The following is a 13,424-nucleotide window of genomic DNA, read 5'->3' as shown; positions in this document are numbered from 1 at the left end:
TCTTTTCCTAAAGCTAACTAAGTCGTTTTGTTGCCTAAACTTAACCAAATCAATCTTTTCCTAAATCTAACTAAGTAATTTTATTTTGAAAAGACTGGAGTGGAAATTGACAAGTGCATCACGTGTTGCTGGACATTCATAGGAAAACGCACAAAAAATACGTTATGCGATAAAAGTCGTGTCTATGTACACGAATTAAATCGATTAAATTCCGGGACTATTTCACGAACTGCTGTGAGACTGTGTTGTGTTCTCTCACAGGTTGCATCAGTGACATTCAGTCAATACATCCATGCAGTTTGCATGAATAACAACAGAAAATATAGAGAGGTGGTTTGATTATTTTTCCTTATTATTATGTTTACCTCTTTCTTTCTTTTACAGCACTCTTGATAAGGCAGAGAAAAGTTAGACGAGAAAATCAGCACCAGAGTGGTATCTTCACATCTAACTTTAGAAGTTTTACAGCAGAAATGTTATTAGGTCTGACCTACAAAGAGTGCCATTGAGACTTTTGCTTAAAAGTGACTATTCAGACACGAGTCCAACATGTAAAACATTTACATAATGAGGTACATGGCCTAAAGGGGCTTGAAGGGTATCTTCAGGTATTTTTCCCATGTTTTTGTGTATAACTGACTAAGAGGAACAACAATTTCTGAAATCGGTCTAGTATTGAGGGAGAACGCTGTAAACGGTTGCTGCTCACGGGCTGCAATATGGTGCTATTGGGGCAAGCTGGCAAGCAAAAGTGCTTCTTTTTACCATGACAGACTCCAATTGTTGTTACATGCGTCTGACAATATTATGGAAAGAGTCTCGCTCAAGGAGAAGTCTCATTGTGAAATCTGGTGAAATCTGGTGAAATCTGGTGTGTTGGAGTACAGAAAGCATAGCTTAGTGTTACTTAATATATTTTTAATGTCATGGCTGAATATTAAGATGATTTCCACAATGTAGATGAGGTCTTTGGATTCGACGGCTGCCCGTATTTATTTGAGCCAGAGTATATGGATATTCAGATTTCACAACGAGACTCCTCCTTGAGTGGGACTTGGACACAATAACAAACAGACCAGATCAAGAGAAAGGTAAGACGCAAAAACAAGCACTTTTACTGGACCTAATGTTGCATTGAAGCTGCTCACTTGCCCTTGCAGCTTGGTTACTGCGTTCCCCCTCAATACTGGCCCAATTTTGTAGAATTTTCTATTTTTCTACACGATTGGTCGGCCGAGTGTTGGAGTTTCCTCATTGGCCGCTACTCTTTCATAATGAAACGGCGGGAACAGTCCTTTATTCAAATGGGCCCGTCCAGCACGACGCGTCCGGCTCATGAAACTTGGACCAAGCTGTGAAACTAGGCGATCTAGTTCTAAAATGAAACCAGATTCAGCAGTGGCATCGCCTATTTCTCACTTAAAATGTGTTCAGAAGTAGATTTTGCTGGATTGTTTATTCGGAATAACCGAAAGTTTACGAGCAGGCCGCCATGTTCTTTCCTGTTTGAAACGGCGAGCAGAAAAACCAGCGACCAATCAGATGCATTCCACTATAGGGTATGTCACCGTTTGAACGGCCAGTTGAGTGGAGCAGCGCGTCCCCTAGTGTCCTCGCCGGACCTGGTGGACATGTAGCGCTGGATTTAACATTATAGACATGACCACTGACTATTTGTGTTACAATTTAGCCACAAATTCACAGACTGACCGTACACGGTCCAGACATAGACTCGTTTTGACCGGCTCTTGTTTCCCTTTTTTGTTATTGTTTGTTTTTCCTCTCACGTTGAGGGGGGGGGTTTCCCGTTGTCTAAATGTCCCGTAGGTGTGAATGTGAGTGTGAATGGTTGTCTGTCTCTGTGTGTCAGCCCTGTGATAGTCTGGAGACCTGTCCAGGGTGTACCCCGCCTTCACCCAATGTCAGCTGGGATCGGCTCCAGCACCCCCCCGACCATGAATAGGATAAGCTGTTACAGATAATGGATGGATGGATGGATGGATGGATGGATGGATTGATGGGTGTCCATATTAGTCACTTAAACACAAAAAAATAGGGTCCGGGTTGAAAAATCCCTAAATTACCCTTTAAATCCACTCTTAATCTGTGTATTAAGATTTGCATCTGAAAGAGGCATTAAGTAAGCTTACCTTTCGGACGTACAGTCAGGGTTTCGCTGTGTTTCACGATGCCCTTGGCTTTAGCTACGCAGGTATAGTTGAAATCATACAGGAGGGCATTGCCAGAAAATACTCCAACGCCCTTGCGGTACAGCGGGCTATCGGGGGGATCAAGAGTGTAAGTCAACTCTTCCCTGCCAAGTCTTTCAGAGGCAGAGATCTCACTTTTGCAGGTTAGCGTCATTCGTTCATTTTGAAAGACTTCAACAGGAGACGTGGTGAGAGTGGGCACTGAAAACAGCTCTGTGGAAAGATTTCAAAAACACGGCAAGTTATCATCTGCAATGATATCACTTGATAGTGTTAATGCTGATATGTATGTAGCTTAAAACCAACTAAATGTAGTCAAAGTATGGAGTCAGATCAGTGTCAATATTAATAAATGCACTCAGAAGGATTCACAAATATGTGTATTTAAAAGTATTTGTAATTTTCATCAAAAACACATTTGGATGTTGTTCAGATGGATCAGATGTCTCCCTCCTTTTCAGCCAATCACATGAGCATAACCCCACGAGGGTATGATTTACATCATGCTCAGGGTGAGCACGGAAATTAGTCAGACAGCCAGCATTGGCGAAGTGGTCCAAACATTTGACATTTGGATTCTTTTGGTGAACTGTAAATATCAGGTAAAACTGTGAGTGTAAAATAAATAAAAAGCGTTTAGTTAGTTGATAAATACAAATGTTATTCATTTGAAATACTTATAGATGGGTAAGCGTTCATTGTCACAATGTCATGATAGCTTATATATGGACATTTTCACTATTTAGAGATAAAGTAACTTTTTTTTAGAGGTGAATATGGGGTTCAGCCCATTCGCATGAAAAGACGTATAAATGCCACGATAATGCGCCAGGCGTTTAGAGTGCAATAAATACGCCTTTCTTGATTTCCGTGTCATTTGTACACCATGTATCCTGTACTGACTGCAATGTAAACGCATCCGCGTACAAATGCTACGGTAAGAGTTAGTGACGTAGTATAAAAAGCAAGAAAGACCACTTATGGTGGGTGGGTGGTTGAGGTGGTAAATGGGTCCAACAAACACCAGACTTTTAACCAGGAGACCCGTGTTAAGCCCAATCATGACGTTTTTTCTTGCCTGAACCTAATTGCGGATGTTTGTGTGGCGTTCAAATGACACGCAAAAAGGCTAAAAAGTGACATGTAGAATGTCTGTGTAATGTCGTGGTATTTATATGCCGTCCCATGAGATCGGGTTCGTTCTTTCCTTTCCCAAACTTTTTTTTTTTTAACTACAAAAAAGGAAAGGAGAGAATAAGTCCCTCAACCCGTTAACAAAGTTAGCTCCCTTTGTATATAAGGATCTAAGGAACTTCATTTTAATTAACTATTTTCATTTATTGATGTTTTCAGTTATATTTTTGACTTGTCTGATACGATCATTCATTTGGGCAGCATGAAATGATTGGACGGGCTTATTACACCAGATACCAGATTTTTCTCTTTTCTTTGTTAGAGCATTTGATTTATTGATTGCTGTCGGGATGTAATGAGAATTCCAACAAATATAACAAAAAATGTTTTTGTAAAAGATTACCAACCCTACAGTCATGGATACTTTTAAGATGAAAAACATATCAGTAGTTAGGACACAGATTTAGATGTCCTTACCAGTCACTGAAACCATCTCTGAGTTGATTTTCACTACATCTCCCATCTCTAATCTGCACTCAAACTCCCCAGGGTCCTTTGCCAGTGCAATCATGCTGTGGTTGACTTTGTTGTCTCCGCTGCTGAGAAGCTGGTTCCCCTGGCTCAGGTAGAGGTGGACACCTTCAAAACTGTTCAGAACGTCTCTGACAGTGCACAAGATGTCAAGTTGGTCTCCTTCATAGATCTTAGACTTGGGGAAAATCTCCAAAACTGCTGTGATGGGAAGCTCTGAGGAGACAAAACCAATGAAGAAAAAGATCTGTGAAGACTCTAATGCTTTGAAAAGAACTGAAATTTCAAAATGCTACTTACCTTTGACTGAAACAGTAACAGTGTTGCTTTCCTCGGACTTGAAGGAGTCTGGCGTTACGAGGACAGTATAGGCACAGTGGATTTTGTGGATGCCAATGCTGCTGAAGCGAAGCTTGGCCTCTGCCTGGTTGGAGATGACCTGCTTCTCCAGGATCTCTTTGGAGTCCTCGTAGAAGTAGAAGAAAATGGAGCCCGTCTCGCCAGGCGCCGTACACTTAGCCGTTATCTCCTCCCCTTCACTGACCACACCCTTGTTAAGGTGGAGAACTGGTTTTGACAGGCCTGGAAACCCGTTATGCGAGAAATGCTTAGATTCAATCCAACCGTGTTTGAAAACAGTAAACACAAATGAAGAAGCTTCTGCCAATGTTGAAGAAATTCTCTCACGCTCACTGTTGTAAATAAACTAGGGCTGTCAACGTTATCACGATAACAACGCGTTAACGCAAATTCATTTTAACACCGCTAATTTCTTTAATGCATTAACGCAACGTGCGATTTTTAGGTTGTAGCGGGCTCAGTTTTAAAGCTAGAGTAAAGATACTGGTATCATATGAAATTAGAAAAACATAATGAATCCATCGGTACCAACCATGTCATACTAGCTTGTCGACAAGGAGGCTAAATAACGCACCAAACTTGCGCTAAATGTTGGCGAGGAAAAACTGTCATGTCCATTTTCAAAGGGGTTCCTTGACCTCTGACCTCCAGATCAGTGAATGTAAATGGGTTCTATGGGTACCCACGAGTCTCCCCTTTACAGACATGCCCACTCTATGATAATCACATGCAGTTTGGGGCAAGTCATAGTCAAGTCAGCACACTGACACACTGACAGCTGTTGTTGCCTGTTGGGCTGCAGTTTGCCATGTTATGATTTGAGCATATTGTTTTATGCTAAATGCAGTACCTGTGAGGGTTTCTGGACAATATCTGTCATTGTTTGTGTTGATTTCCAATAATAAACACATTTGCATAAAGCAGCATATTTGTCCACTCCCATGTTGATAAGAGGATTAAATACTTGACAAATTTCTCTTTTAGTTGCATTTTGAACAGATAAATAATGTGCGATTAATCGCGATTAAATATTTTAATCGATTGACAGCCCTAAAATGCACACAGTTGTTCCACCAGATTACAGTCAAATTGTAGACATTTTTAGAAGAATCCTGTCAACAGGTGTTTAACTTAACCACACTTGCACAAACTGTTGTAGTAACTTATGAAATTAAAACTATTAACTTTATCTGAACACATTCAAATCGATCCTAACTTCTCAAACCCCAACAGAAAATACCGCATCTATAATAACAAACCAACCTGTTACTGTGAGTTTCTTGGCTCCGCTGGTCTTGTCTGTCCCATCAATGTTGATCTTGCACTTATATTTGCCAGTGTTGGAGACTCTGACCTCGGGCAGAGGGTACAGGAGATCCTCCGAGGTGCTGGAGGTCTTGGTGTAGACTCTGTTGCTGTCCTTGTATATAGTGTACTCACGACTCAGTATCTCCTGGCCAGAACTGCTGACATTGGCCCAGCATCTCAGAGTCACATTGGTGTCCCGAGTCACATCAGTGCTGGGCTCGATGGACAGGGTGATGTCTCTTAATGCGAATGCTAGGGAGTGAATTTAAAAAAATAATAATTAGACTTAATGTACAAGCTAATCTACTGCACAGAAAGACTGGGCAGTGGACTTTGAAGCCTTCTGTCTGAGCTTTTACATTTGACCTTTAGACCATTTTTATAAAGGTTTTGCTTTATTGTGAGTTCATTCTACATACAGTATTTACTCTAAGGGCAATGGTAAAATACATCCTTATCTTTCTACTTTGTTTTAAAGTTTTGTATGTGACATTAATGTATGTTACATTGACAGGGAAATAATGTAGCCTACCTAATGTGAAGCAGAATTGAATTAAAAGTTAAAGATGTTTGCAAAGTTATGGCATATTCAGGTACGCTACCATTAGCTGTAGTTTGATCTTTTCCCTGAAGAGAAGAGGCTTTGGTCATGGGATTTAGGTGAGGCTGAAGATGAATTCCATTCCATTTTATTTTATCATTTTCAAAGAACAGTTTCTTAAATTTGGTGGGTTTTTTTGCTAGATGAGAAGTTTAACACCGCTCTGATGCCTGTGTTAACTACGGAGCTCTGTGAGTTGATTAGCTGAGGTTAACACCAAGAGAGTTCAGCACCTAACTCCCTGTCTAACTAAAATGTGTCGTTACACTTTGGTTACATATATGGCTTTATCTAGGAGAGTTATGTTAATTAGTGAGCTTTAGAGGTGCTGGTCTTTATGCTAAGCCCAGTCGCACAGCAGTTTGTGAAATAGTCACGAAATTTAGTGTATTGACACGAATTTAAATTTTTATTGTGGTCAGCACAAAATCAATTTGTATGTAATCCACATTAATGGGAACCAGGAAGTATAGAGAGTGGCGAACGCCGCATAGGGAGGTGGACGGGTCAAAAAACACAGGACATCCACCCAGGAGACCAGTGTTCGTGTCTCGTTTTAAACTACAAGTCAAAGTTGATTTATTTGTTACGTAACATCCGTACTTAAGTTACGGCACTTCCGGTGTTATTTCAACTCAAACCGCGATCTATTCCTAAACCTAACTAAGTAGTTTTATTTTGAAAAGACTAGTGCAGAATTTGACACATGTGTCACGTGTTGCTGGACATTTGTAGGAAAAAGCACGAAAAATATGTTGTTGAAAGTCGTGCTGAGCGTCACAAAAAAAAGGAAAGTCGTGTCTATGTACATCATTAATAGATTAAATTTCGTGACTATTTCACGAGCTGCTGTGAGACTGTGTTGAACAGCAGGTATATCTCCGGCTTAAGTGAATTTGCCAAAATGTTGAGGGTTATAACTTTTAGTAAAATGTCTGACGGCTTCTTCTGGTTGGATGATTACAAAAAAATTGTGGCCTGAGAAGGGAGCCAAAGTTCATTGTTTGCAACGCAATGTCATTCGTAAGATTTTAAATAACTTCTAACGTTACTACTATACGGGCCTAAATATTTTCTCTTTGTACTCTAGATTTATTCATAGACATTTACTTAATGGATATACAGTATATTTATAATGCATTTCATTCTTTTTCTAGTGAACCTTATATGTAGAATGGGTAACTTGGAGATATACATTTTTACTGTATATTGTATATTGAAGACATTACTCTATTTGAATGTAAGCATCTAGATGACTGTCATTTTTCAGTTTGTTTTACTCTATTTTGCTGGCTCTTAGACTGCTGTATTTTGCTGTTGGAGTCCTTTCTTTAACTCTCTGTGGAGTATGTTCCTATGTTCCTGATTCCTTGACACATGTCCTATACACTATACATGTCTGTCAGACAGGGTCGGCTCTAGCCCTTATGGTGCAATAGGTGAAATTTGGATTTGGGGTCCCAATGATTTTAAGACAAAACATAAATACCTTTATATATTAAAATATAAATAAACAGTTGGTCCCTGATATTGTTGGTTTAAAAGTGTTTAGTCAGTTTCACTACAATTTACACTTTTATAAACAAATAAGTGCAGCCAGGCAGATAAAAAGTGTGAGAAAGAGAGTTACAGGGGTGAAAAGTGTATTCTTTCTTTCTTTATTTGTTAATTTGTTACCTCAATTCAGAAAACAAGGAAGGGCGCCCACCAGCATTTTTTTTTTTAAATGATTACAATGATTATCAGTATTATTTTTTTGGAGGGCGCCACCTTCTGGGGGGCGACCGCCTATATGGCCTATGCCTTAAACCGGCACATCCCTCAGATGATTACAGTTTTTTATCCTGAAGAAGGCAAGTGCCTAAAAGTGCCCAAATGTTGATATACAGAAAGACTATTGGAGTCATGAGTGAGCAGCTTTCCTCTCCTTCCTTTGAGCTTTTACACTCACACTTTGTTATGTGCAGATTTCTCAGTCACAGTTTGCAGTAAAGTGGATTGAATAGAATTTCCTTTTAATCACTTCCTTTTCCCATTCAAAACAGCACTCCCGAATGGCCATTTTGCTGGCATATCTGAAATGACTACCGGTGAAATTTCTAGAACAGGTGCCATACAAATGAGTGATGGCTTGGCAGTCAGGAAGCTGGTGTGTTACCATTGAATTTCATCATACCGGAAACACCATCCCATCTGGCTATGAGAGTCACATAAGAACTCGACTGTAGAATGAACTGGTAGTCATCTGACGCTAAAACAACAACAATGCTAGAAGATAGAAGTAGATAAGGAAGAGCACCTTCCATTTATCTATCTATATGAAAAATGCATGCTTTTTTGGAGCTATTATAAACATTATAAACTTGTTTGGAGATGAGAGGTAAAGAGTGCTTGGTGAATTTCATTAGGCCTCAGTGTTTGGCATCCTCGAACCACCTCACTAAGGGTCTTGACATCAATGGGCCAATGTGAGATATGAGATGGCCTGTTCAGCTGGCAAAGACAAGAAAGGACAGCCAACCCTGTTGCTTTTTTACAGAACAGCTACAGAAATTTTGACTTGCTAACACAACTTAAAGTCGGTTCTTTTATTCCTGGATCCAGCCTCACCAGTCGCTCATTTAACTTTTTCAATCTCTTCCTGGTTATCAATGATGGTTTATTTTCAGGACACTTTTTAATTCTCAGCCTCATTGTCTCTGGATGGATTACAGCAGCCAAAGTGCACCATTTACACGGCCACATGTGAACGCTTTGATAATCACCTGAACTGATCCCAAAGCCATGAATCACTTCAAATCCTCATGTGGTTCACAGGCACGAACAGGTGGAAAGAGATGAATGATCAACCCAGAAAAAATGTTGGCATTGTACATTTCTGTAAACCACGGATACGCTGAATGTCAGTGTTTCTGTTTCTGTTTCTGTGTTTCATATCAGCCTCGTATCACGCTTGTAGAAACGCACAATGCCACATGGTTACCATCGATTGGTCAATTTTAGACAACAACGCTACTTGGTAAAGGTTAGAAAAACATAATGTTTTGTGTTCTAATAATAACGTAACATAACGTAATGTAACGTAACGTAACGTAACAACCGCACTTTCTTAGGTAACGTTACGTAACACACGTAAAGTCAACATTAATGTTTACTGACATTTTTCCCTGGCGACTGGGCCGTGAATGATCCATACTGTAGGAGATATTTGTTGTCAAGTTCATGAATTTAGATGCGACTCCCCAAGACTGGGAACAACATTTTGTCTTTTAGGAAACACTAAGAAGTAACTTTTAAAAGTGACATCAGTTAAGTGTTCCGCAGTGTGACCAGACAGAAAGCATCTGTACACGTACGTCAAGCCTCCCCACCAGATCACCCATATGGTCGAGTATTAGAGACAACAGGCTGCTGTTGTGACTCAGACGAGGGTGTTGTGAGGGAGTAAACAAACCTGAAAAGCACTTTGTCAGACAAACAGGCCACCCGGGGGACCTATCACCATTTCAGAGCCTGCTGTATCTGGCCCACACCCAGCATCATTCAGCAGGACCTGGCAGGGCTGATGATGAGAAAAATCAGGCGTGCAGGGCAGAGATTTGCTATGGGCTCTTGATACGCTGTGTGAGTTATGGCAGGCAAGTACATGCTGAGCCAGTGGTGGAAAGTAACTAAGTACATTTACTCAAGTACTGTACTTAAGTACAATTTGAAGCTACTTGTATTTCCATTTTATGCTACTTTATAATTCTACTCTACATTTCAGATGCAAATATTACGTTTTACTCAACTACATTTATATAACAGCTATAATTAATTTTCAGATCAAGATTTTACATAAAAAAAAACATTTGATAAGTTTATAAAATACAACACATTATCAAAGTGTAACTTCACCCCCAGGTCTGAGCCTAGCTCCACCCACTGTATAATTTGATGGCTGACAGGGGGGTGGCATGGATGTGTGAATCAGGAGCATAGCTGTAGCATGGGCAGGAGTTGCTCAGTGACATCCTCATTTTCGTGCTCATTTTCAGGTTCATATTTGTATTTTGTGTTTCTACTAGAACATGTTTACAAGCTGTAATGTTAAAAAAAAACTCTATCTTCCTCATACTGTCAGCTTGAATATGCTTGTATTCACCCTCTGTCTGAAACGCCCCGTTTTAGTGCATTTTGACGGAATTGCAAGAGAATTGCGTTGCTAGGCAACAGCTTGGGTCCATGTTCACTTCCTGTCATCTGATGACATTCACATCCACTGCAAACAGGAATAAACTTTAGAATGTTTATGTTTAAATCTGTGTAAAGGGTCTAAATATTGTATATTCGTGACATCACGAATGGACAGAAATCCTGACATCTTGTTTCAAATGCAGAGTTTCTGAATACGGGCTGTGTGTATTTCCCTGTGGATTGAGTGTTTCGATACTTTCACAGTATTTATATAGGACTTAAGCCTGCTTTATAATACAAAAAAACATGAAAATCTCACTTTTTTATAATATGGGACCTTTAATGGCAACTTTCCGTCATACATCACGTCCTTATTAAATTGGTCCTATAGTCATTATTCGACTTGTTAAAGTGACTGGCTAAAGCTTGAAGTCCCGCGTGCTAACACTAAATTTGGAGAAACTGCTTTTGGTGTCTCTGCTGTAAAAACTTGGAACAGTTTACAAAACACATTAAAACTAAACACAATTGTACCTATAGGTGATTTTAAATGCATGATTACAAACTACTCCCCTCCTGAATAGAACTGTTTTTCACAGTGTTCTTTTGTTGTCTGGCTGATTGCTTCTTGTTAATTTGTTAATTATGTTCTGTGTGTATTTATTCTGTTTTATTGTACTCTTGACATCATTGAAAATGAGGGCATGCCCTCAATGATTCCTCTGGATTTAAATAAAGGTTGAATGAATGAAAAATAAAAAAAATAAACTGATGTGTTTCACCACAGTTCAGTCATATTATTTAGTTTAAAACTCAAAAAACATGTTTTAAGTGTGCAGTACCTCTTTAAAGATGAAACCAGTTGTTCTCTTACAATGAAGCAGTGTCATTTCAACCAAAGAGGGATTTCATCTCTAAACTTTTCAGATGTTTCATTAAAATAACTGTTGGAGGCCAAGAGGTTGAATTATCCAATATTTCATGGATGTATGTAGCAGACTGTTGTTTCCTTCTCTCCTCTCCCATTAATCATCTCACGACCCCTCGGATTTATCTTGTGACCCTTTGGAGGGGCCTCACCCCTATGTTGGAAACCACTGGACTAAACTACCGAACTGTAAAATGAGCTCCACCAGCTACAACTATAGACGAAATACAGTAATTAACCAAGTCGCCATTACTGCGGTGGCATCTCCCTACAATACGCACACGTTTGTATGCTAGCTAAGAAGTGTACAATTTTCTACTTTTACTTTCTATTTAACATTACTTTTGATGATGTCTAGGAGTTCAGGAAGAACCTTAGTGGGCTAAGACACTGTCTAGGGGCTTCGGTGGTCCTGCAGAATAAATGAACTCAATCAACTAACTGTGGCGTTATTGTGAAATATAAAGTTGCTCTAAGGCAACCTAATGAGCACAAAGCAAACATCTTTAAGCGGTCGGCATCACAAACACAACACGCACAAAGTGTCTGCTAACCGTGTTAACTGGTGACTCTCAGCCGAATGCTTCGTGGTTGCTCGTAGCGACCGCAGCTGTTGAAAACACGAACAGAACATGTAGATGTCCTTGTGAAAGCCTTCAATTTGACTTTAAAGCTGCAGTAGGAAAAAAAAATTTGGGCAAAAAATTCCATAATAAATGGATTTGCAATTATATAGCGCTTTTCTAATCTTCCGACCACTCAAAGCACTTTACACTACATGTCAGCATTCACCCATTCAAACACACACATTCACACACTGATGACAGAGAGGTGCTAACTTTGCCCATCAGGATCTAATCTAAATACTCATTCACACACCGATGGCTATGCCTTCGGGAGCAATTTGGGGTTAAGTGTCTTGCTCAAAGGACACATCGACATGTGACCCGGAGCAGCCGGGGATCGAACCACCGATCTTCCGATTTGTGGACAACCTGCTCTACCCTCTGAGCCACAGCCGCCCCCAATTCTTCCATTAAAAATAAGAATACTTTTTCTATACATTTTTTAATATGTTTTCAGGAAAACACAATCAATCAATCTGGACCTTAGACACTACCTCCATCTCTACTACAACCAATCCGGACTTACTCATGCCTTCCATCACCAACCAACTCAAGAGGACAGGGAGGCGTGTGACACTGCTCACCAACATGTTCCCAACGCTTCCTACCACAGATTTTCCACCGTACCAGACACCAGAAATCAGAAAGCTCTGATAACAAACAGGACTGTTTCCACTGGCCGACCATGTGTCTCTCTTAAGCCCAATAACTTTGTCCATATGGAAAGTAAAGCAACGATGCTCCATAAACAATGGGTCTTTTTTTAAACTACACCTTCTGCTCCAACCAATGACAATTCTGTGGAAGATATTCAGTAAACTATTTCTATGCAAAGTGTCATTTATCTTAGATTATACTTACATCGCCGTGCGTCCACCCCTCTCCCTGGATGGAAGTCTTGGAGCAAGTTAAGAAAGTAAAGCACCATGTTAGAGACAAATCTATCAATCACCTCCACAAAAAGAAGTTCAACGTGATCCTAAAGAGGAAGATAGAAGGTCAGTATCCTTACAGCTGGACAGGAGCGTGGAGGTGAGCAGTAGTAGGAGGCCCATCCTGTCTGAGGAACGCTGAGGCTCCCAACGCTGCTGGCTGTCCTGGTGGTTAACACACTTGTGACTATGCTGGCTGACGGGTGGTGTGTGGGGTGCAGATCTGATTCTGGTGGGCGGGAGCGGACACTAAGGTGGTGCTCTACCTCGGCCACTCAGTGGTCAGCCAGCGGTGGCGGTTATCAACCCGAGCAGCCGTCGGCTTGGCTTAATTTGCCAGGAAGTGAGTGTTGTTTCCTCAGGATGTTCGTGCCGCCCGGCTCTTTGCTGTTGTGGAATGTTCCCCTCTGGTCTCCTTCATGTATGTGTGTTTGTGTGCGTGTGAAATGGTAGCCACAATAATGTTGTATTGCTTGGGTCAGGTCAGGCCTTTGACCTCTGACCTTGGCTGGCAGAGCTGTGGCAGGTAGAGAGATGAACAAGACAGGGAAAACAGTCTTTGTGTAGCAAAGCCCATTTCCTGAAGGGAAGATAATGGTTAAGCTTAGCTACTGAGAA

At 40.5% G+C, this 13,424-nt stretch overlaps 1 protein-coding gene across 12 annotated transcripts in view; it reads right to left on the bottom strand.

Moving 5' to 3' along the window:
* pecam1b (platelet and endothelial cell adhesion molecule 1b) overlaps positions 1–13,094 on the bottom strand; it is a 30,012-nt gene extending 16,918 nt beyond the window's left edge. For 7 of the 12 annotated variants that reach the window (XR_012593383.1, XR_012593382.1, XM_074631064.1 and 4 more), the window contains exons 1-6: positions 12,887–13,091; positions 12,736–12,771; positions 5,499–5,795; positions 4,176–4,457; positions 3,822–4,091; positions 2,151–2,423 (exon numbers count right to left, since the gene is read on the bottom strand). Coding sequence is in view for 10 of the 12 variants with exons in the window: in XM_074631064.1 (XP_074487165.1) it covers positions 2,151–2,423; positions 3,822–4,091; positions 4,176–4,457; positions 5,499–5,795; positions 12,736–12,771; positions 12,887–12,929 (1,201 nt within the window). In the remaining 2 variants the exon portion in view is untranslated. Of the gene's footprint in view, positions 1–2,150; positions 2,424–3,821; positions 4,092–4,175; positions 4,458–5,498; positions 5,796–12,735; positions 12,772–12,886 lie in introns of all 12 variants that reach the window. The other 5 variants (XM_074631054.1, XM_074631057.1, XM_074631056.1 and 2 more) reach the window with 2 other exon arrangements.
* Positions 13,095–13,424: the final 330 nt, after the last annotated feature.

The sequence above is a fragment of the Sebastes fasciatus genome, chromosome 3, assembly GCF_043250625.1.
Source record: "Sebastes fasciatus isolate fSebFas1 chromosome 3, fSebFas1.pri, whole genome shotgun sequence".
Classification (NCBI taxonomy): Eukaryota; Metazoa; Chordata; class Actinopteri; order Perciformes; family Sebastidae; genus Sebastes; species Sebastes fasciatus.
The sequence above is the reverse complement of the archived record's forward strand: the minus strand, read 5'-3'. Positions and strand labels throughout refer to the sequence as shown.